The 25,997-nt window shown below is 43.0% G+C and overlaps 1 protein-coding gene across 1 annotated transcript in view; it reads left to right on the top strand.

Moving 5' to 3' along the window:
• The first annotated feature begins 9,788 nt into the window (after positions 1–9,788).
• The window catches only part of prex1.L (phosphatidylinositol-3,4,5-trisphosphate-dependent Rac exchange factor 1 L homeolog), a 159,274-nt gene continuing 143,065 nt past the window's right edge, over positions 9,789–25,997 (top strand). Inside the window, 1 exon segment of the mRNA NM_001090233.1 lies at positions 9,789–10,116. Within this exon segment, the coding sequence (NP_001083702.1) occupies positions 9,973–10,116 (144 nt within the window). The 5' untranslated portion in view covers positions 9,789–9,972.

Raw genomic sequence — 25,997 nt, 5'->3', positions numbered from 1 at the left:
TCGCCAGCACAATCTGGAGTTGACCAGCGATAAAAAGACAAATACAAGAGTCCTCTGCACTCAACCCATTATCAATATATTAAGGACATTGAAGCATTTTGTGCTTTAAGTTTCTAAAAAAAATGCCTTACCCTTTAAACAAAACAGGGATTGTTTGTCCATATATTGCAATATATTTAAGCTGAACAACTAGTCAAAGTCATCCCATATCTGGCCAGTCCTATGCTCAACTTGCATCTGATTCATTAAGAATTCTATTGCTTCATTGCTAAGTTTTACCTGCAACTTACCTGCTGCTTTCAAAGTAAATCTCGGTTGCCCTTTTATTGGCCACCAGTGGGATCACCTGACTATAGTTTGGAAGGGTGGGAGCTACAACATGGAGCTGGTCACTGCTCCTGTATAACTATAACAAACAAGGGAAAGTTGTGATCTCTCTTAGTAGATGCAGGGAGTTGTTGCAGTTGAACCTTAAGGTTGGACTGACCTAGAAATGAATATACAATGTACTATATAACTGGTTTATTTTCTGCCTAAGCAGCTCCTGTAAGACTGAAAGGCCAAGGGCAAATTCCCATTCTACATTGCTTTATACAAGCCCTATGTATAACTCAGCCTGCAGCCTTGTGTCTTTATATGGTCACTGAACAACCCCTCACTGACTTCTAATATCCTTATCATTTACAGTAGGGGGTACATTATCCCTTTTAATACATGAGTGATACTCAGAGTTCCCTGTATAACTCAGCCTGCAGCCTTGTGCCTTTATATGGTCACTGAACAACCCCTCACTGACTTCTAATATCCTTATCATGAACAGTAGGGGGTACATTATCCCTTATAATACATGAGTGATATTCAGAGTTTCCTGTATAACTCGTTACAAAACAATACACATTTTTCCACTTTTTTTCTTTCCCGCTCCTAATTTGCATATGCAAATTAGAATTCACATTTGGTTCAGTATTAAGCCAAATCCTTTACAAAATATTTGGGGATTTGGTCAAGTAGGGATTCGGTGCATCCCTACTGTACATGATAAGGATGTTAGAAGTCACTAAAGGCACAAGGCTGCAGGCTGAGTTATACAGGGAACTCTGAGTATCACTCATGTATTATAAGGGATAATGTACCCCCCTACTGTAAATGATAAGGATATTAGAAGTCACTGAGGGGTTCTGTGACCATATAAAGACACAAGGCTGCAGGCTGAGTTATACAGGGAACTCTGAGTATCACTCATGTATTATAAGGGATAATGTACCCCTAATATAAATAATAAGGATATTAGAAGTCACTGAGGGGTTATGTGACCATATAAAGGCACAAGGCTGCAGGCTGAGTTATACAGGGAACTCTGAGTATCACTCATGTATTATATGGGATAATGTACCCCCTACTGTAAATGATAAGGATATTAGAAGTCACTGAGGGGTTCTCTGACCATATAAAGGCACAAGGCTGCAGGCTGAGTGATACAGGGAACTCTGAGTATCACTCATGTATTATAAGGGATAATGTACCCCCTACTGTAAATGATAAGGATATTAGAAATCACTGAGGGGTTCTGTGACCATATAAAGGCACAAGGCTGCAGGCTGTGTGATACGGGGAACTCTGAGTATCACTCATGTATTATATGGGATAATGTACCCCTACTTTAAATGATAAGGATATTAGAAATCCCTGAGGGGTTCTGTGACCATATAAAGAACAAGGCTGCAGGCTGAATTATACAGGGAACTCTGAGTATCACTCATGTATTATAAGGGATAATGTACCCCCTACTGTAAATGATAAGGATATTAGAAGTAATTGAGGGGTTCTGTGACCATATAAAGACATAAGGCTGCAGGCTGAGTTATACAGGGAACTCTGAGTGTCACTCGTGTAATATAAGGGATAATGTACCCCCTACTGTAAATGATAAGGATATTAGAAGTCACTGAGGGGTTCTGTGACCATATAAAGACACAAGGCTGCAGGCTGAGTGATACAGGGAACTCTGAGTATCACTCATGTATTATAAGGGATAATGTACCCCCTACTGTAAATGATAAGGATATTAGAAGTCACTGAGGGGTTCTGTGACCATATAAAGACACAAGGCTGCAGGCTGAGTTATACAGGGAACTCTGAGTATCACTCATGTATTATAAGGGATAATGTACCCCTAATATAAATAATAAGGAAATTAGAAGTCACTGAGGGGTTATGTGACCATATAAAGGCACAAGGCTGCAGGCTGAGTTATACAGGGAACTCTGAGTATCACTCATGTATTATATGGGATAATGTACCCCCTACTGTAAATGATAAGGATATTAGAAGTCACTGAGGGGTTATGTGACCATATAAAGGCACAAGGCTGCAAGCTGAGTTATACAGGGAACTCTGAGTATCACTCATGTATTATATGGGATAATGTACCCCCTACTGTAAATGATAAGGATATTAGAAGTCACTGAGGGGTTCTCTGACCATATAAAGGCACAAGGCTGCAGGCTGAGTGATACAGGGAACTCTGAGTATCACTCATGTATTATAAGGGATAATGTACCCCCTACTGTAAATGATAAGGATATTAGAAATCACTGAGGGGTTCTGTGACCATATAAAGGCACAAGGCTGCAGGCTGTGTGATACGGGGAACTCTGAGTATCACTCATGTATTATATGGGATAATGTACCCCTACTTTAAATGATAAGGATATTAGAAATCCCTGAGGGGTTCTGTGACCATATAAAGAACAAGGCTGCAGGCTGAATTATACAGGGAACTCTGAGTATCACTCATGTATTATAAGGGATAATGTACCCCCTACTGTAAATGATAAGGATATTAGAAGTAATTGAGGGGTTCTGTGACCATATAAAGACATAAGGCTGCAGGCTGAGTTATACAGGGAACTCTGAGTGTCACTCGTGTAATATAAGGGATAATGTACCCCCTACTGTAAATGATAAGGATATTAGAAGTCACTGAGGGGTTCTGTGACCATATAAAGACACAAGGCTGCAGGCTGAGTGATACAGGGAACTCTGAGTATCACTCATGTATTATAAGGGATAATGTACCCCCTACTGTAAATGATAAGGATATTAGAAGTCACTGAGGGGTTCTGTGACCATATAAAGACACAAGGCTGCAGGCTGAGTTATACAGGGAACTCTGAGTATCACTCATGTATTATAAGGGATAATGTACCCCTAATATAAATAATAAGGATATTAGAAGTCACTGAGGGGTTATGTGACCATATAAAGGCACAAGGCTGCAGGCTGAGTTATACAGGGAACTCTGAGTATCACTCATGTATTATAAGGCATAATGTACCCCCTACTGTAAATGATAAGGATATTAGAAGTCACTGAGGGGTTCTGTGACCATATAAAGACACAAGGCTGCAGGCTGAGTTATACAGGGAACTCTGAGTATCACTCATGTATTATAAGGGATAATGTACCCCTAATATAAATAATAAGGATATTAGAAGTCACTGAGGGGTTATGTGACCATATAAAGGCACAAGGCTGCAGGCTGAGTTATACAGGGAACTCTGAGTATCACTCATGTATTATAAGGCATAATGTACCCCCTACTGTAAATGATAAGGATATTAGAAGTCACTGAGGGGTTCTGTGACCATATAAAGACACAAGGCTGCAGGCTGAGTTATACAGGGAACTCTGAGTATCACTCATGTATTATAAGGGATAATGTACCCCTAATATAAATAATAAGGATATTAGAAGTCACTGAGGGGTTATGTGACCATATAAAGGCACAAGGCTGCACGCTGAGTTATACAGGGAACCCTTAGTATCACTCATGTATTATAAGGGAAAATGTACCCTCACCTAACAATATTCTTCTATGTTTGGGTTTTCACTCTAATACTAAACCCCCTTTTTTATAGAATAATAATGGAGCCCACGTACTATGCAAATAACTAATATAGGTTCTTCTCTGGGTTTTATAAAAGATCTAAAAGAAAGAGTAATCCAAGCTGGAGGAGGCTACTTTGTTATTCAGGGGTATAACTGTCTGACTCCCCAGCAAAAAGAGAAATTCTGGGGCCCCTTCATCCCCTACAAATGCTGTAAAATGTTTTGCTCACCCTCATCCCAAGTGAATAATAAGAAACATGTCAGCTCTTGTGCAATAAATGAATGGCACTGTACAAACTAGTGAGCACTAGAGGGCACTGTGGTCCTGTTGTCCTTGTTAATAAAACAGACTTGTGTTGTCCTATGGATCAGTGACTACTCACTTGTTATGACAATTGGACAATTTGCTCCTGGCCAGTCACCCATTGCAACCAATAAGCACTTTGCATTTGTCAGACAGCTGCAGGTAGAACAATGAAACAAATATTCACTGGTTTCTGAGTTTTACTGCCCAGGTGCAAATTGGAGTTGTTTTGGGGGTGAATACCTATTGGCTGTCCATGTTTGCAAATATCTGTAACCTGGTTAGACATGATGGGGGCTCCTTATTAAATTTTGATCCATAAATGGGGACATATTAAATCCAAATCAGCATACACTAAGGCAGTGATCCCCAACCAGTAGCTCGTGAGCAACATGTTGTACGGAACGCATTTTAGGACATCGTCAGGGGAAATCGTTGTTCTGCATGCGCTGTCCTAAGCAAGAGGAATGCAACATGGCATGCTTTTTTACATCCTCTGAGGCTGATGTCACACCTTGCTCCTCCCTACTCAGCCATCAGCTCTTGATCCTCACTCCTCCCTCATCAGCCATCCGTCCTGGGTCCTTGTTCCTCACACCTCCCTCCTCAGCCATCCGTCCTGGGTCCTAGCTTCTCCCTTCTCAGTGGTCAGCTCTTGCTTTCTACTCTTTAGGGTGCGCATATTCAGTGCTGCTCCCTGATTATAGTAACTTGTTCTTGCCATTTGTTTTAGTCAATAGGCGTTTTCGGTTTTTTAATTGCAGCAGTCAAATTCGAGCTACAGCTGACGGCTGAGGAGGGAGAAGCTAGGACCCAGGACGGATGGCTGAGGAGGGAGGCATGAGGAACAAGGACCCAGGTCGGATGGCTGAGGAGGGAGGAGTGAGGAGCAGGAACTGACAGCTGAGAAGGGAGGAGCGATGGTTTGACGTCGGCTTTGAGGATGGGTGAGTGGAAAAGCAGACAATGTTGCATTCTTCTAGCATAGGAGATCACATACAGGAGATGGATTTCCCCTGACATGTCCTAATATGCATTCCGTAATGTTGCTCCCCAACCCCTTGGATGTTGCTTCCAATGGCCTTAAAGCAGGTGCTTATTTTTGAATTCGAGGCTTGGAGACAAGTTTTGGTTGTATAAAACCAGTTGTACTGCCAAACAGATCTTCAATGTAAGTTGACAACCCACATAGGGCCTACCAAATGGCCAATCACAGCCCTTATTTGGCACCCCAGGAACATTTTTCATGCTAGTGTTGCTCCCCAACTCCTTCTACTTCTGAATGTTGCTCACGGGTTCTAAAGGTTGGGGATCCCTGCACTAAGGGCTGATTCTGATCCCTGTTAGTCTGGGCCAAAATCCCATTGGCTTGGACAATACTGGGCTGTGGACACCCCTATAGCATCTGGTCATTGGATGAATGAAGGCCAATCCAAGCACAGATCCTCTGGTTGGGGCAGCCTGGCCTGACAACACTACTACGTTAGCATCTGGTCACTACTTATATATAAATATATAGTAATAAAATAGAAATGTATCCAAACTACTCAGGGTCGGACTGGGGGGCCCGGGGCCCACCGGGACTCCTCTCCAGGGCTGCTGTCCAGGGCCACCCTCTGGACCCCCTACTGTGACGCGAACCGCGCTGTGCGTCGCCGCAAGTTGCTTTTTTTTTTTAGGTCCTGGAGATCGGGAGAGGGGTCTGGCTCGGCTGGGGCCCACCGGATTTTTTCCCGGTGTCCCGCCGGGCCAGTCCGACCCTGAAACTACTTTGTATCTGGGGTGATTATACCTAACAAGTAGGGAGCAGCCGGTCAGAGAGGAGCAGGACAGAGGGGTTATTAATCCAGAAAGTGATTTGTATCTAACTTGAAACAATTCGGAAATGCGGGGGCTCCTGTGTGTGTCGTGCTGACGCTTCGCTTCTGTAAGGAATCGCATTAAAGGGTTGCTAGGCAACCTCTTTTCAATTGCGACTGAAAGACTTTGCGGAGGCCTACATAAAAGGGGGCGATGAGATCCCCCCACCCCAAAATAACCCCCCCTACGTGGCAGTGTGAATATGCAAACTTTCTGCCCAGGAGATGTGGTACAGGTATGCCCAGAATGTTAAGGACCTGGGGTTTTCTGGATAAGGGATCTTTCCGTAATTCGGATCTTCATACCTTAAGTCTACTAGAAAATCATGTAAACATTAAATAAACCCAATAGGCTGGTTTTGCTTCCAATAAGAATTGATTATATCTTAGTTGGGATCAAGTACAAGCTACTGTTTTATTATTACACAGAAAAAGGAAATCATTTTTAAAGATTTGGATTATTTGAATAAAATTTAGCTTTGTGTATAACAGGTTTGTGGGTAACACATCGCATACCTGTATAGCCCCATATACTCAAACCAACATAAGGAGGGTTATTTACTAAAATCAGAATTTATTTCATTATTTAAATAAAAAAAAACCACAACCAAACTCTAATAACGATTTTACCTTGTTTATCATTAAAAAAAAAAAACTCAATAAAATAGAGCAAAAACCCGAACTGTGCGTTTTTTTCCGGGGTTTTTCCAGAAACACTTTTTTCTGAAAACCCCCAAATTTTCAGATTTTTGCCCGAAAAGGTCGGATTTTCGGGCTAATTCAAGCGCAGACCACAGGAACTTATACACCAACATAGCAGGTCTGAGATGGCGGATTTCCAGATTCGGGCATTTTGTTGCATGAGGCTTTAATAAATCTCGAAAAATTTGAGTTGCAGAAAAAGAACCTGAAAAATTAGCATTTTGGCCCAAAAAGCCCGACCAGAGTTTAGTAAATAACCCTCTATTTGACCATTATAAAATAAATACGACGTGTAAGAACAGCTTCCCTAAATCCTTCCTAATCCCACTGGCTGTCATTGAATAATGTCGTTTCTCTGCAGGTGAGTTTCGCCTTCGCTTCAATTGTACCATGTGACATAGACAGTGGGGCTCATTTATAAACATTGGGCAATTTTGCACCTGGGCAGTAACCATTAACAACCAATCAGTGATTTTTTTTCAGCCAGCTGCAGGTTGAACGCTGAAAGAAATCTATTGGTTGCCATGGGTTACTGCCTAGGTGCAAATTTGCCCAATGTTTATAAATGAGCCCCAATGAGCGTTGCTCTGGTTCCTGCACATGGGTATTTATTATCTTTATTCATTACAGAAAAGCAATGTGCAGAGAAAGCAGAGCTCTACTGTGTATGATATCAGCGCTATATCAATAAAGAACAATAATAATAAGATTTCTACACTGGAGACTGTGATGAGCAGAGACGGCCAGTAGATGGGGCTGTTGCTGAATTTAAAAGTTTGTGAATAAAGTGTGTTTGTGAGTCAGTGTTGAGCTGCTATATATCACATTCCCCCAGGGGCACCGCAAATAGTTTTCATGTTGGGCAGGCAGATATGGAGAGGGGGTCAGGGCCGGCTGGGGTTGCCACCTGGCTGGTATTTTACTGGCCTGGCTGGTAAAAATGATGGTTCATCCCAATGTTATTAATAGGGAAAAAATATAAATATATAGGAAGGCCGGTATCTTTTTCCAGAAAAGGTGGCAACCCTAGGCCCATGAGGGCCGGGGCCCACCAGGTTTTTTCCCGGTGTCCCACCAGCCCAGTCTGACCCTGGTTAGACACATGCACTCAAAGTCCTGCTCACACCAGCATGCACACGACCCCTTCTATCAAGCACAAGATCTTGTGTTCCAGGCTGCTGCTGCAGGATCTGCTCCCCCAGTTGCGGCCATAGACGCACTGAAACTAAACAAATGTTTCGTACAATATTCGGTGCATGTATGGCAGGAGGCGAGCCGACTGGTATTGGCAGAAGACTTGGGTATCAGTCGGCTCGTCGATCAGGCTGGCCGGACTGTGCCAGACAGAGTCTCCTGTAGGTAGGGTTGCCTCCTTTTAATAAAATTCTCACCTGCTGTGGTGGGGGCGTGAAAAGGGGGAAGGGCTGTGGCATAGAAAGGGGCGGGTCGTGGCATAAAGGGGCAAAGCCAGAACGCACGCTTGGCCAGAAAGCAGCAAAAAAGGTAAATTTTGAGTGGGTTGGGGGCAGGCCGAGGGCTTCTGTTAGGAATATTACAAATTTACCGGCAGCTAAATTGCCGGTAAATTTGTAATACCAGCCTCGGCCTAGGCAGGTGTTTTACCGGCTATACCACATATAACTGTAGGCTGCCAGTCCACATAGGGGCTAGCAGGCCCGGACTGGCAATCTGTGAGTTCTGGCAAATGCCAGAGGGGCTGCTATAAGGTCCCATAGAAAGTCAGTATTTAGTGGGCTGGTGAAGGCTGTTTGGGCCTCTATGTGGGCTGATTGGGCCTCTGTGTACCTGAAATGCCAGGGCCTATTTTAATTCTCTGTCCGGACCTGGGGGCTAGCATATAGCCAATCACAGCTGGCGTTTCCACCTGGTCGCTATTTTACTGGCTCAGCAGGTAGAAATGGTGCTTGATGCCAATGTTATTAATAAGGCAGAAATAGCAAAATATAGGAAGGCCGGTATATTTTCCCATCATCAGCGCATGAGCACAGTCCTCACCCAATGGGATTTTCCAGCCTGTCCTATAACTATTTGCCCAAGACTAAAGGGCCCATGTCAGTAATTTATATCAGCCCATGTCCAGCTTTATCTACACACTAGTAGTGTAAAGACCTGCTTTCCTTCTGCATTGTCCCCTACCAGCAGATTTGTTCTCTCTCTGGGTTGTGCCCCACTATCAGTGTTCAGTCACCCAGGTTTGTACACTTTCTGGTTGTGCCCAGTGCCATAACTAGATGTTACCGGCCCCACAGCAAAGTAATTTGAGGGGCCCCAAACTCTCCAGAGGTTGTCTTGTTTTACCAGTATATATTAATATTACCCATTAATTAGGGCCTCATGGGGCCCCGTTATATACTTACACCCCCAGTTATAGAGTTACTCACACCCCAGTTATAGACTTACTCACACCCCCAGTTACAGACTAATTCACACCCCCAGTTATAGACTTACTCACACCCCCCCAGTTATAGACTTACACCCCCAGTTATAGACTTACTCACATCCCAGTTATAGACTTACACCCCCAGTTATAGACTTACTCACACCCCCAGTTACAGACTTACTCACACCCCCAGTTATAGACTTACACCCCCAGTTATAGACTTACTGACACCCCAGTTATAGACTTACACCCCCAGTTATAGACTTACTCACACCCCCAGTTACAGACTTACTCACACCCCCAGTTATAGACTCACACCCCCAGTTATAGACTCACACCCCCAGTTATAGACTTACACCGTTACTCACACCCCCAGTTACTGAATTACTCACACCCCCAGTTACAGGCATATTCACACCCCCAGTAGCCCATGTGCAAGGGGAAGCTGCAGCTTTGTATTAACCCTCCCCCTCCTGGCTGTTACACGCTACTGAGCGCTGCTGCTGAGTCTCTGGAGGCGTTTCAGACGCAGTAGCGGCGGCAGCAGACAGAGGGCAGCCCCAGTGAGCGAGTGAGTGCGGGACATGTCTCTCCCCAGGAGGCAGCGGCACAGGAGTCCGGCGAGGAGCAGCTGAGGGGCAAACTTTGCGCTGGAAGGATTTGCATGAGGCGCAGGATGAAGGTGGAGCGCGGTGGCGCCGGACCGTACAGCGTCGCACTGTGACTTGTGCCCAAGCGACTGCACCGGCGGCCGAGGAGGGAGGGGGGTCGCATCAGTTTGGATTGTAGGGGGGTTGTGGGGGGTCCCTGAAGACATGGAGGGAGTGGGGTCAGCCGCGAGCCCCGGGGAGAGTTGCAACAAGGAGTCGGAGCGACAGCTGAGACTGAGACTGTGTGTCCTGAACGAGACCCTCAATACGGAGCGCGATTATGTGGGGACCCTGCGCTTCCTCCAGTCTGTGAGTAACTCTGCACTTTACTGCGGCGAATTCATCCCAACCTGGGTCACGTGCTCCTTGTCCAGGATCTCACTTAGATCTTCTGCTGAACCCCATGTTGTATGTCTGGGGGGGTTTGTGCTGAGCTTTGTATTCTATATCTCTATTCTGCCTGACATCTCTCTGTCTGACACCCTCCTGCAGGGGATTCTGGGAGCTGTAGTCCAGACAGTTGGACTTGTTCTTTTTTTCACACCCCGGTCAAGGCTCACAAAGTGGAACCAGGTTTGGGGAAAAAGCGGTGCTGCCCCTTTAAGTGATATTTACATGCACTGATTAATAGCACATGCTTTCACCATTGTGATATCACTCCAGAACAGCAGCAGCCCTGGGTAATGGGGGTGCAATTCTGTTTCTTTGTTGACTAAATGGAGGATGTTCATTGAAGGATTTGGGGAAGGAACTAGGACTCCGGTGGGGGAGGGGGGATGCATTTGGGAGATTTAAATGATCTGACATCGCGTATGTAAGCGGGGAACGTGTCTGCTGGGTGCCCTATTGTATATACATATACTGCTTGTCACATGCACATCAGGACAATAAGGGAAGAGACACAGGCTCAGATTCGGGGAGATTAGTCGCCCAGAGACAAATCACTTCTTCTTCAGCGACTAATCTCCCCGAACTGCCTTCAGCCGGCTAGAATGTAAATCGCCGGCGGGATGGCACTCAGAGCGATTCGTTTTCCGAAGTCGCCTTACGAGGAAACTTCGGGCGACTTTGGAAAACACAGTCAGATCGCTTTGGCTTTCCGATGTCGCCCGAAGTTTCCTCGTGAGGCGACTTCGGAAAAACTAAGCAGTTTGGGGAGATTAGTCGCCCCAAAGAAGAGATTTGTCGCTGGGCGTCTAATCTCCCTGAATCTGAGCGTGTGTCTCTTCCCTTAGTCGCCTGGCGATAAATCTCCTCTTCTTCATGGCGACTAATCTCCCCGAACTACCTTTTGCCAGCTAGAATCTAAATTGCCGGCGCGGTGGCACTCGGATCGCTTCGTTTTCTAAAGTTGCCCAAAGCTTTCCAAAGTAGCCCGAAGTTTCCTGGTGAGGAAACTTTGCGCGACTTCGGAAAACGAAGCGCACCGATTACCATCCCGCCGGCGATTTACATTCTACCCGGCAGGAGATTAGTCGCCCACGAAGAAGAGGCGATTTATCGCCAAGCGACTAAATCTCCCCGAATTTAAGCGTGTGTCTCTGCCCAATCAGAATCCTCACCCTTCCCTCTCTGCTTTCCCTAATCACAGGCAGTAAAAGTGGTTTAAAGGGCTCAGATAACTGCGGTTAAAGGGATTATTTTATTATCTTCCTGCTTTACTGCTGGCCGTAAAGCTTTTTATAGTGACATGAAGGCAGCAAGTGGTCAGGTTATCACTTCCTCGGGGTGCCAGTCCTCCTCCTCTTATGGCTTCCAGTAAGAATCGTCCACATTCCATGTGAAATAAATCCCTAAACTTTCTGTGACGGATAATAGGGAGTCATCTGAGATGCTGCAGCACCTCTTCCAGCTATGCTACTTAAAGGGGTGGTTCACCTTTAAGTTAACTTTTAGTATGTTATAGAATGGCTAATTCTAAGCAACTTTTCAATTGGCCTTCATTTTTTTTGTTTTAAAATGATTGGCCTTCTTCCCCTGACTCTCCCCAGTTTTCAAATGGGGGTCACTGACCCCCATCTAAAAAACAAATGCTGTGTAAGGCTGCACGTTTATTGCTTTGCTGCTTTTCATTCATCTATATTCCAGTCTCTTATTCAAATCAATGCATGGTTGCTAAGGTAATTTGGACCCTAGCAACCAGTTTACTGAATTTGCAGACTGGAGAGCTGCTGAATAAAAAGCTAAATAACTGAAAAAACCACAAATAATAAAAAATGAAAACCAATCGCAATTTGTCTCAGAATATCACTCTCTACAGCATACTAACAGTTAATTTAAAGGTGAACAACCCCCCCTTTAATGAGCCATTGACAAGTGAAAGTTCTGTCGTTTCTGGGGATTTATAAACCTTCCTGTCCTGGGGGGAGCGGCCCTGGAACCAATTGGAAAACAATGAGCATTTTGTTTGGTGGTCTGGGAGACTCTCACACGACACCCAAGTGCTATTTATTGATAACTCCAATAATGGGCTGCGTTTGAAGTGACACAATAGCCCCGCTTAGCACTTTCCCCCATTTATTTTCCCTTTGCTGCTGATTGAAAGAAAGGGCAATGTGTTCTCCATTAACAAGCACTGCTCCTGCTCTATAATAAGGTTATGGGGGAAGTCTATACCCTATTAAAAGTTGGTTTTATTTTCCATTTGACACAAAAAAAAGTATAAAAGAATTATCTGCTTTGTGCCCAGAGCATTCCTTCTTTGTATATTTGTATTTATACATATGGGAAGGAGGTGCCATATTGTTTCCCTTAGACAGTACAGTATGAGGGTATAGCTTATTGTGTGCCCAGAACATTCCTTCTTTGTATATTTGTATTTATACATATGGGAAGGAGATTCCATATTGATTCCCTTAGACAGTACAGTATGAGGGTATAGCTTATTGTGTGCCCAGAACATTCCTTCTCTGTATATTTGTATTTATACATATGGGAAGGAGATTCCATATTGATTCCCTTAGACAGTACAGTATGAGGGTATAGCTTATTGTGTGCCCAGAACATTCCTTCTCTGTATATTTGTATTTATACATATGGGAAGGAGGTGCCATATTGTTTCCCTTAGACAGTACAGTATGAGGGTATAGCTTATTGTGTGCCCAGAACATTCCTTCTCTGTATATTTGTATTTATACATATGGGAAGGAGGTGCCATATTGTTTCCCTTAGACAGTACAGTATGAGGGTATAGCTTATTGTGTGCCCAGAACATTCCTTCTCTGTATATTTGTATTTATACATATGGGAAGGAGGTGCCATATTGATTCTATTAGACAGTACAGTATGAGGGTATAGCTTATTGTGTGCTCAGAACATTCCTTCTCTGTATATTTGTATTTATACATATGGGAAGGAGGTGCCATATTGATTCTATTAGACAGTACAGTATGAGGGTATAGCTTATTGTGTGCTCAGAACATTCCTTCATGTATATTTATATTTATACGTATAATGCCCCCATTATTACATCAGGAAGGTATAGTTGAAGTTCTTTCTCTGGATATTGTATTTGAGTATAGTAATTTAGATTCGCAGTGTTGGTTTATGAAGCTGAAACATTCTCCATAGACAACAAGGAAACATCGCCTCTTGTGGTTACCTCTCAATGTGGCTTCTCTTAAATATATTAATGGAAATTGGAAAGCAATATGGCAACTCCGGCGTAGGCATACGTTTGTATGAGTTGCCGTTGCACAGCAGAGACACTTACTAGTGGGCTTTAAAGGCCACATTCCCCCAGTGACACCCGCTTGTTAAGGGAACTCAGTTTTGGTCACAGAATTGCTTCCTTTCCATTTGTCCTTTGCAACTGTTGCCTTGAAATGGGGTTGTATGGATGTAGGTGCCCACTCTCTTTAGTATCATGTAATATGTTGGATTTGTGCTTAAAGAGGCGATTCACTTTTACGTTAACATTTACCCCCATATGTAATAAATGGCGCTAAATTGCCCAAAGGCAGTAAGTCATAGCAACCAATAAGATGCTTGCTTTTAAACATGTGACTGGTAAATTCTACCTGCTGATTGGTTGCTCTAGGTTATTGCTCCTGGGCAAACTTAGTGCCTCTTATTACATAACCCCTTATGTATGTTATAGAATGGCTAATTCTAAGCAACTTTTCAATTGGTCTTCATTTTTTCTTTTGTATAGTTTTTGAATTATTTGCCTTCTTCTGATTTTTTCCAGCTTTTAAATGGGTGAAGGGGGGGGGGGTCACAATCAGATTTTCTGCCCAATCTGATATGTCGGATAAGGCGAATGTTTTGGCCATTGTTCTACCAGGTTGGTTCATATAGCTTTTCTCTAATTGCTGAGTCTCACTGAGTGGGTAAGGTGGGTTAGTCTCACTGAGTGGGTTAATGAGTAAGTCTCACTGAGTGGGTAAGGTGGTTACGTTTTTTCGAGTGGGTTAGGTGGGTAAGTCTCCCTGAGTGGGTAAGGTGGGTAAGTCTCACTGAATGGGTAAGGTGCGTAAGTCTCCCTGGGTAAGGTGGGTAAGTCTCCCTGAGTGGGTAAGGTGGGTAAGTCTCACTGAGTGGGTAAGGTGGGTAAGTCTCCCTGGGTAAGGTGGGTAAGTCTCCCAGGGTAAGGTGGGTAAGTCTCCCTGAGTGGGTAAGGTGGGTAAGTCTCACTGAGTGGGTAAGGTGGGTAAGTCTCACTGAGTGGGTAAGGTGGGTAAGTCTCACTGATGCCACCAGAGAGTACACAGACTGTCCTGCTGGATTGCGTCTGGCAACAATGAGACAAAAAGAGACCTAAGTGCTGTTTGGAAATAGAAAAACCGGGTAAAAGTCACAGTATTGCCTATTAGATGATGATAGATGTGCTTAGTCCATAGACCAGCGGTTGGTGCCACCTATAGCTTCCTTGGCCCGTGGGGCAACCCTTCATTTAGGTGCAACTTGCTGGTGATCCCAAATGCCCAGACCTCACTCAATGATTTTAGCCTCCGGGTGTGTTTATGTTCATTGTGCAGGTGCACCATAGACCAGAAGGTAAACCACATATTTTGTCAAGGTTTCATAGGGGAAAAAGACCACAGTGAATGTATAAGTGATGTGTATATAACCTCATCTGACTGGTGATCTGGTCCTGGGGAAATTGCTTTTTGCAGGAACCAGGCAGGTGTGGCCACTATCTCACTTCCCACCAAATGGGGTAATTAAGGGATGTTATCTGGCTCCGAGGAGAACTTATCTCAACACAAAAAAGGACATATCTTGTGCACTTCAGGGGGTTCATTTAGAGAACTGCAAATCCAATCAGCATCTGCACATCTGCCCGGAGTAATTAGATTTATTGTTCCTTTGCATTATTCATGCAGTCAAAAAACAAATGGTGTTGGTACTTAGCAAGGCCCGCATAGGGAAAATACATCTAAGGTTTAGTGTGTATTTATATTTAATAAGGTGGTAAAGTATGTGGGGTGGGAATAGCCTATTGTGTGCCCAGAACATTCCTTCTCTGTATATTTGTATTTATACATATGGGAAGGAGGTGCCATATTGATTCCCTTAGACAGTACAGTATGAGGGTATAGCTTATTGTGTGCCCAGAACATTCCTTCTCTGTATATTTGTATTTATACATATGGGAAGGAGGTGCCATATTTATTTCCTTAGACAGTACAGTATGAGGGTATAGCTTATTGTGTGCCCAGAACATTCCTTCTCTGTATATTTGTATTTACTGTATACATAAAAAATAATGGTTGTTACGTGTGTTTACAAAAAGCTACAAAAAGCTCCCCATAGACGTGACTATTCTACTTGCGGAACGACCGATTTTAGCGAAGTCCGACCAATCCTTCGAAATTATAGTGCTGTTGGTGGGATTCGAACGATCGTACATCTTCTGATTTTTCGGCCGACATCTGTCAGCAAATTGATCGGCCAGGTCAAAAAATCTTTGTTGGTCCCAGTGCAATCTATCTATGTTTACAGGGCCAAGCAGGCAGCTCCCCTTTGTTTTCCTGGCAAATTGGTCTTTTTAGTTTATGGTCTTTAAAAATCACTAAGATTGTGTGGCCTGGAGACCAGCTCTGGGTCTTCAGGACTTATCTGGGCTATAGTATCACTAAATCAGTGGGGCAGAACATCTGTCTTCATCTATGGGACAGCAGTACCTTATCCTCTGCAATGAAGACTCGCCCGAGCTCCAAACTGACTTTTGAAAACCAGACGAGCTGAAAAGGATGTGGTTACTTTATAAACCCTCACCTACTTAAAATCGTTCTTCCCCTAAGTTATTTTTTTTTCTCTTAAACTGTACATTTCAGAGCTGCCATCGCTCCTAGCCTGGGTGTGTCTGGCCCATCCGCATTGCAGTTTATTTTTCCTTTCTATCTACAAACCTTTTGCTACAGTATTGCTACAAGCTAAATTGTAACTGGCCTGTACCCTGTGTTCTACAACTCTGCTTGCTGATTTATTAACCCCTAAATTTAAAAAAATGTTCATGCTGCCATAGTTTTATGGGATCTTTCTGTACAGACTATGAGCAAACTTAGGGACTGTTCCTGCTGAATTGTGCTTAGTACAGGGGAATACCTATGCTGCCATAGTTTTATGGGATCTCTCTGTACAGACTATGAGCAAACTTAGGGACTGTTCCTGCTGAATTGTGCTTAGTACAGGGGAATACCTATGCTGCCATAGTTTTATGGAATCTCTCTGTACAGACTATGAGCAAACTTAGGGGACTGTTCCTGCTGAATTGTGCTTAGTACAGAGGAATACCTATGCTGCCATAGTTTTATGGTATCTCTCTGTACAGACTATGAGCAAACATAGGGGCTGTTCCTGCTTGAATTGTGCTTAGTATGGGGGAATACTGCCATAGTTTTATGGTATGTTTATGTATAGGCTCAGAGAAAATGAAGATATTTTTTTTACATGGAGAATGTAATTAACTGGCCAGTATGTTTATTGTAATGTGATTATTGGCACCCAAAGCAATAATAATTTGGCACCCTACCTGCCCACCCAACCACAGCCCTCTCCTCCACACCACTCAGTCCCTGTTCTGCCCCAGTGCCCCTCTGATTGGCTCAGTCCCAGTATCCGTTTCTCATTCTGTCCCCTTTAAATCTGATTAGGACCTGGTTGTGCCCTAAAATAAACTCTCCCTTTGGCAGTGCATGTGCCAGGATGGATGTTGCATTAGCAGCCGGGTTATTTAACTACTTCTCATATTTTCTGAGCACATGTAACGTCTGAGCTGAACGTCACTTCATAAAGCTGAAGTATGTCTCAATCTGGCGGCGGAATTTCCAACACCAAGAATTCCGCCTCCCCGTTTCCCAAACAGATCGCTACTGATGTGCCTTTCTTATGACTTTTTCAGGTTAGCGCCTTCTCCTGGGTATTCAGGCAAATCCTGATCCTGATGATAGATTCGGATGGTTCTAGTCTGGCACTCAAGCAGTTGCTAGGGTAATTGGGAACATAGCAACAGTTAAAGCTGGGGATGGTGCCTCTGCATCTGACACACTGGCAACGAGTACAATATGCGCAAATGTTCCAACTACTTGCAACAGCTATAGATTTTCTTTTTAACTTCCCCTTTAAAATTTCTTCTTTAAATTATTTTTTGTTAAGGGTTTCTATTAAATTTTGGGTGGGTATTGGCTGTTTTTAAGTCAGTTAAGCTGTGCTTTCCACAAACTGCCCTCCACCCTTTCCTCCTGCCTGCGTGTTCTTTCTGATACTGCTCCCCACATTGCTACTCGCTGATGCCCTGTCTGACGTGTGAGCTGAGAAGCCTCAGAGTCCCAATCTCAGAGCTCCAAGTCTTTGACTCTTCTCTGACTGGCACTTTGGGTAACTCACCCTGCCTTTTTGCTGTTTCGCACCCTCGTCTGTTTAGAGTTGGATTGCAGTTAACGCTGAGAATGAGGTGTTAAAGGGGAAGTAAACCCAAACGTTACATTTTTGCTGAATGAGAGCAAGCGAAATTCTAAGCAGCTTTCCGATATAAACAAACGAAATCGTATCAATGATTTTCAAGTGATTTTACACATAATAAAGCATTTTCTGTCCCTTCCCTGCTGATCCTGACTACACGTGCAATATCGGTATTGGTAGTCAGCTCCCCTCCAGCCAAGAATTATTTCCCACAATGCCTTGCACACTTTTGTGTTCAACTATTGTCTGTTAAAAGGGGTGGTTCACCTTTAAATGAACTTTTAGTATGTTACAGAGTAGCTTATTGAATTGGCCTTCCTTTTTTATCTATAGTTTTTAAATTATTTGCCTTCTTCTTCTGACTGTTTCCAGCTTTCAAATGGGGGTCACTGACCCCATCTTAAAAATACGTGCTCCGTAAGGATACAAATATATTGTTATTACTACTTTTTATTAAGCATCTTTCTTATCAGGCCTCTCCTATTCATATTCCAGTCTCTTATTCAAATCAATGCTTGGTTCCTAGGGTAATAAGGACCATAGCAACCAGACTGCTGAAATTGCAAACTGGAGAGCTGCTGAATAAAAAGCTAAATAACTCAAAAACCACAAATAATAAAAAAGGAAAACCAACTGCAAATTGTCTCAGAATATCACTCTCTACATCATACTAGTAAGTTGATTTAAAGGTGAACAACCCCTTTAAACGTTATGGAGATGAATTGATCTACTGGACCAAACCACTCGGATTTTACAGCTATGGAGAAACACATCAAAGCACCAATTTGGTCTTCATTGATGAGCTTTTCAGACCTGCTGTTTTCACCCAGATATTGGTCAGAGAGGTCTGGACTACATAGATGGGCTGATAATCTGCATGCAGGGCATTGTGTTGGAGGAGCAACCTATTTTTAATGGTACATGTAGTCTGGACCAGCAGTGCAAAAAGGTCAGACAGGTCCTGCTTTCAATAGCAATTAAATAGCAGCCTGAATGGTATTTACTCAAGCACTTACCTTAAAGTGGCTTAGTAATGTGCCACTTCAGTTAAATAGAGTCCCATCCCTGGGGGTAGATTATATTTGGTCACACCAGATGGCTTTTGTAAAGATAATCAATTGACCGGGTCAAACAGAATCTGGAACGGCCACCTTCCAAGCTTTTGAACATATGATTTACATTGGGGATTCATTAGGGCAGAGACAGCGGTTGCTATTTCGGGAGATTAGTCGCTTCTTCTTCGGGCGACTAAGACTATGGCACTCGGATACCCTCGGCTTTCCAAAGTCGCCCGAAGTTTCCTCGTAAGGCAACTTCGGAAAATGAAGCGTTCCGAGTGCCATATCGCCGGCGGTCTACATTCAAGCCGGCGGGAAGGCAGTTCGGGGAGATTAGTCGCCCGAAGTAGAATCGATTTGACGCTGGGCAACTAATCTCCCGAAATAGCAGCGTGGGTTTCTGCCCTTATGGATCAGTATGAGGACATTTAGTGGGGGCTTTGCTCCCATGAGAGATGCTTGATTGAGACAAACACAGTTGTGTTTATGGTAATGTCACCACTAGAGAGCACTGTTTGATGGCAGACAATGGATTAAATCTCAGGTCACCTCCTTGGAGCAGGAAGTATGGAAGCCCCTTTACATTTAATAAACTTTTCTCTATGTTTTAAAGGAAACTTGTTGGGAAAGGAAAAGTTTTACCCTAGTTATTCATTTATATATACTAGGTTGTAATTCTCCTCAATAGAAGGTTCCCTATCCTTGTCTATTCTCTCCACTGCTGATTCTGACTGCTGAAACAATGTGGTGGAAGCCAGCTGTGAATAAGCTTGCCGGGCATTGGCTTCTGCTGCAGACTCAGGGGCTGCATTAAGCAGTGACCTCCTTATCTGCCATGTGACAGGATGAAAGCTAAAGACGGAAGATGTGTCAGCTGCGGGGCCCAGTGGGAATCCAGTTACAACTCTTTCAAGATTACAAAAACCAAATATTTGGCTTCCTGATTTTCCTCTGCCCTGGGGCAGCTGTGTTTATGGGAATAGTTGTCATATAATACACAAAAGCCATGAATATCCTGTAACTTATATCCTTATAAACGGTGACTAGTGATGTCATCAGTTATAAACAGTGACTAAAACTTCTGTATTATAATAAATAAAGTACCCCCTGTTGGAAAATATAAGGATATTAGAAGTCACCTCGGAGTTCCATGACCTGTATAAAAACATTCGAGCTTCGGCCTTATGCTTTTATACGGTCATGGAACTCCTCTGTGACTTATAATATCCTTATATTGTACAATAGGGTGTACTTTATGCACTATATATCTTTATCTTGCAGCTTCACCTCGCAAATGCGTATGGGGAGGATGCTGGGAGTTGTAGTTGGGTTTAAGGAGAGACTTTTGTGATTTAAGAAATTCTTAGAATAACAGTTACACACGTGTGAGCAAGTTGCTTTACTACTAGGCAAAGTGGGTGGGGTTTATCGTTATCAGGGCGGGGTTATGAAGGATTGGGGCTTGGGCAGAATTGTGCTGATTTTTGACATGGGAATGTTGGCAGATGTGTAATTATACAAGTCTGAGCGTCTTTACCAAGCTAACACCTACACTATTTGTGCAGTCCCAACCTGCTGCTGCCCCCATTTGAGATCTTTGCGTTAGTTGCACCCTTTGCCTTGCAGGGGATGCTGGGAGCTGTAGTTTATCCAGCATCCAAAAGACTGATGTCTTTCATACAAAAAAAATGAAACAGAATATTGGTTACTTCCCTTGTTCTGCATTGGCCACACACCTGATCATCCAAAGCCCTGCCTACTTTCTGGTTGGCACCACCCCTTTAATCGCTCCACTTATAGTTAAAAAGTGCACTACAGGTATGGGACCTGTTATCCAGAATGCTCAGGACCTGGGGTTTTCCAGATAACGTATCTTTCTGTAATTTGTTTCTTCATACCTTTAGTCTACTAGAAAATCATGTAGACATTAAATAAACCCAATAGGCTGGTTTTGCCTCCAATAAGGATTAATTATATCTTAGTTGGGATCAAGTACAAGCGACTGTTTTATTATTACACAGACAAAGGAAATCATTTTTAAAAATTTGGATTATTTGGATACAATGGAGTCTATGGGAGACGGCCATTCTGTAATTCAGAGCTTTCTATAGATTTCCGGATAAGGGATCCCATACCGTACCAAAATTCAACGCATCTGATCACCTGTCTCAGGTATAATAAACAGAGGCTGAGCCCTCCAGGTAATACTTCTTAAAGGGGACATAAACCCCAAAATAAAATGTTGCCTAATAGATGTAATTATTACAAGCCACTTCCTAATCTACATTCATAACAGTTCTATCCAAATGCAATGTTTCTATTGTTCTCTGCCCTGGCAGTTCTGACTTTTGAAGAAGTCAGCTGATGATGTGAAGCCGCTTTCAATGCTGCAAATACTTTTTTTAAAATTAGTTTTTGGGTTTATATGCCCTTTAAATGGAAGACCTGGCTAGGAAGAGGCAATTTCTGTGCTGTGTCTCTTTCTCATGGACACGTGTTTAATGATCTGTTTTCCCAGTCCGAGTCGGATCACATTCCAGTGGCTCAAAAACAGATTTAGAAGTCTAAAATATATATATATATATATATATATATATATATATATATATAATATATATATATATTCCAGAAGAAGCAAGGCACCGGAGAGAGAACGCCTGTACCCAAATGAGCATGTTGTGGCCTATCTTCTTTCCCCAGGCGGCTTCTGCTGACAGATTTATATCTAGAAAAGGAATTTATTAATTGTAAGTCTGTGGCTGCTGCCAGCGAGTGCCTCCCAGCCTCTGTGTGTGTGCCAGGCACTTATGAATGGGTGCTAATGATTATTGGGGCTTACGTTTCACACGGGGGAAGGAGACTTGGAAATGGTGTGTGTTTTTTTTAATTCAGGTGTGGGTGGGGTTTATTGGACACATGTCACAGGGGGTGTGGCCAGTTTTGTGGTTCTGTCGCCTTATTGATGAACTAAAGGGGAAATCCGCTCGTTGGGCGATGCCGCCAAACCAGTGGATCTCGCCCGATATGCCCACATTGAGGTGGGCAATACCGGGCTGATCTGATCGTGGGCCCTAGGGCCCATCGATCGGATCAGAATGGAGGCGATACGGGCGGTCGGGTCACAAGACCACATCAACGAACAGATGTGGCCGCAATCCGTTGGGACTTTTCATCCTGCCCGATTTTTTTTCTTGGCCAGATATCAATCAGGGCCACATGTTGGATGGCCCCACACATGGGCCAATAAGCTGCCGACTTGGTCTGACACTAGTTTTTATCAGCCCGTGAGGGGGACAGTTTAACTTAGGGTAGGACTACACGGGCATTTTCAGCAAGATCCGACGCGCTGCGCAAAAACGCAGGCGTCACGTCAGATGCGACAGAAATAAAGTAATGGAAATGTCGGATTAAGTAGCAGCATTGATCCGACATGACTTTCGAATGCAGACGCAGCGTCTGTATCCGACAGTTGTGTCGCATCGGATCACCGCTGCAACACCATCCAACAATGCATTCACTTATCTTACTTCTGTCACATCCAACTTGACACCTGCGTTTTTGCACAGCGCGTCAGATCGCGACGAAAACGCCTGTGCAGTCCTACCCTTAAAGAAAGGTCTGAAATTGTCTGCCCTAAATTCTGGTTATAGTTCCAATAAAGCTTGTGGCTGGGACCGTATGAGATACAATAGTTGCTTAGGCAAGGCTGAAACTACCAGCTAAGCCAATGGGAATATAGTGTTTCACCTTTAAAGGGGTTGTTCACCTTTAAATTAACTTTATGTTGTAGAAAGTGATATTCTGAGACATTTTGCAATTGGTTTTCATTTTTTGTTATTTGTGGTTTTTGAATTATTTAGCGTTTTATTCAGCAGCTCTCCAGTTTTCAAGTTCACCAAAGGGTTGCTAGGGTCAAAACTACCCTAGCGACCATGCGTCGATTTGAACAAGAGACTGGAATATGAGTAGGAGAGGCCTATATAGAAACAAAATTAATAAAAAGTAACAATAACAATAAATGTGTTTTCCTTAGAGACTATTTGTTTTTTTAGATGGGGTCTATTTGAAAGCTGAAAAGCGTCAGAAGAAGAAGGATAATAATTCATAAAGTATACAAAAGAAAAAATGAAGGCCAATTGAAAAGATGCTTTGAATTGGCCATTTTATAACATATGAAAAGTTAACTGAAAGGTGAACCAGCTCTTTAAGTTAACAGTATGTTATAGAGCAGGAGAGCCCATACTTTACTAATGTGAGGTCTACTTTTAGTGATGTTGTCCCATTATGATCTACATCCATAAAATCATTGTTAGCATTCTTTTCCATGGGAAATATTACTTAAATATTGATTTATGAGAACATGTATATTGTTATATTAAACAACTATTTCTTATGTAACCTTAAAGTAATAAATATCAGAATGAAAAGCATGAAACAGGAGGGTGATTTAGAACTGTTTGTTGACAGTGTCTTGAGATCTACTGATCACCAGCTAAAGGTCTACTGGTAGATCCTTTTGGGCAACCCTGTTATAGAATGACTAATTCCAAGCAACTTTTCAATTGGACTTCATTTTTATTTTTCTATAGTTTTTCAATTATGTGCCTTCTTCTTCTGACTCTTTCCAGCTTTCAAATGGGGGTCACTGACCCCATCTTAAAAACAAATGCTCTGTAAGGCTACAAATTTATTGTTATTGCTACTTTTTATTACTCGTCTTTCTATTCAGGCCTCTCCTATTCATATTCCAGTCTCTTATTCAAATCAATGCATGGTTGCTAGGGGAATTAGGACGCTAGCGACCGGATTGCTGAAATTACAAACTGGAGAGCTGCTGAATAAAAAGCGAAATAACTCAAAAACCATAAATAAATAAATAGTGGAAACCCAATAACAAATGGTCTCAGATATCACTATATCATACTAAAAGTTCATATAAAGATGGACAACCCCGTTAAATTTCTAAAGGCTATATAAATGCACACAGTAATGACTCCTGATTAGGGACGGGCGAATTTGACCTGTTTCGTCAAAAATTTGCCGCCAGCGAAATGTTGCAGACGCCCATTAAAGTCTATGGGCGTCTAAAAATGTTTGTCGCGCGACGAAATATTTTTGTCGCACATCTTTTTTTTTGACGCACAATACCATACAAGTCTATGGGCGTAAATTCTGCAGCGAAACAAGGCGAAAAAATTCGCCCATCCCTACTCCTGATAACATTGACCCTAGTGTGAGTGAGACAGTGACAAGGACCTTAGATTGTAAGCTCCACTGGAGCAGGGACTGATGGGAATGATGTGTAATCTCTGTACAGTGCTATGGAATATGTCGGTGCTATATAAATTAGGGATGCACCGAATCCACTATTTGGGATTTGGCCAAATCCCTGGTGAAAGGTTTGGCCGAATACTGAACTCAATCCGAATCTGCATATGCAAATTAGGGGCAGGAAAGGAAAAAGTTGAAAAAATTCTTCTTTTGTGATGAAAAGTCACTTGATTTCCCTACCCTCCCCTAATTTACAAATGCAAATTAGGATTCGGATTCGGTTTGGCCACGCACAAGGATTCAAGCAAATCTGAATCCTGCAGAAAAAGGCCAAATCCCGAACCGAATCCTGGATAAGTTGCCTCCCTAATATAAATAAAGGATAATAAATGTGTCAACTCTCAGTCCCAATCATCCATAGCTTTAAAGAAGAGCGTTGAACCCAGACCTGGAATAGATGAGCCGACTGATTACCCCCACGGCGGGGAGATGGATGTTTCCTTGAGTTTGTGATCAAGTTACAGGATCGTGTGCCCCCCTCCCCATCCCGGTTCTGTTCTTGGTGCCCAGGAGCTGACATATTGTTTGTTTTACGTGCAGTCACATCATTAGATTGATCAACGGAACACGCATGTTAATTACCAGCTGATTGACTTTGCTGTCCTGTTTAATGGACCTGCAAGTCTGCCCCAGTGAAGGGGGTGTATTTTCTTTTGCATGCCCCTAATATTCAGTGGACTGTTTGCTGTTTAATTGCTGACACATTAGTGTGTGTATTGGTATATAAATTGCATTATTACATGTATGATACTGTCCTAAGTATAAAAATGCCTGGACTTGCTATTGCTACTTTTTATTCCTTATCTTTATATTCAGGCCTCTCCTATTCATATTCCAGTCTCTTATTCATATCAGTGCATGGTTGCTAGGGTAATCTGGACCCTAGTAACCAGACTGTTGAAATTGCAGCTGCTGAATAAAAAGCGAAATAACTCAAAAACTGCAGTTATTAAAAAATGAAAACCAATTGCAAATTGTCTCAGAATGTCCCTCTCTACGTCATACTAAATGTTCATTTAAAGGTGAACAACCCTTTTAACACAAGATCAGGGCAGGTTTCTTGCAAGGCACATGGTAAGGTCACCTTGTATCTTACAATTCTCCTACAGCCATGACTCCCAGCATGCAGTGGCACCCTTTTATAAGTTAGAGGGTGCTGGGAGTTGTAGTTTAGCAACGTCTTGCTGGACATCCCTGAAATGAAGAGGCATAGGTTGTGGCCGCCCCAGGGATTCTTCTTCCTTCGGTCCTTCCCTGCCCTGAAACTCTATCCCCTTTTGAAAGGATCGACTGACAGTTGAGAACAGGACATGTGAAAAGAAATACGGCCCAACTCACATGGATTAAATGACTGCGCCGAACAAAGCCAAGACGCAGAGACCAGCTAATAACCACAACCTGCAACAATGCAATCGATATAATAGCTGAACTAGAATTAAAGGGGAAGTTTAAAGGGAAAGTAGGCATAAAGAAATATATGCTTATACTCTAGAGTGAGAGAAGTTGGATGGCCACATTTTTTGGGTGCTGCAGCAGAGTGCATCATGGCAGCACCTACCGACTGTCGCTTCTTGCTTAGTTGATTGGAGTCCCAAATATTAATGGGAAAACTGGGAAATGTACAATGTGCATGTATCTAAGAGCAAATTTGAATTCCAGAATGGAGGTGCGGAAGAAGCAGAAGAGGTGAATGAGGCTGCTGTCCCCCACACGTGACATGGGGTGTTGCTATAGAGACGTATGTCAGAGATATCATTGGTTAAAACATGTTAGTGTCCCTTTAAGGCAGTGCACAATGTAAATTCTTCCCAGTGAATTGATATTATGTGACTAAATGACAATTGTGCATGGATTTAGGGTTAAAGGGAAGTGCCTCGTGCTGAAACTGTCATC

The sequence above is a fragment of the Xenopus laevis genome, chromosome 9_10L (genome assembly GCF_017654675.1).
Source record: "Xenopus laevis strain J_2021 chromosome 9_10L, Xenopus_laevis_v10.1, whole genome shotgun sequence".
Taxonomy (NCBI): domain Eukaryota; kingdom Metazoa; phylum Chordata; class Amphibia; order Anura; family Pipidae; genus Xenopus; species Xenopus laevis.
This window is presented reverse-complemented; position numbering and strand designations above follow the sequence as displayed.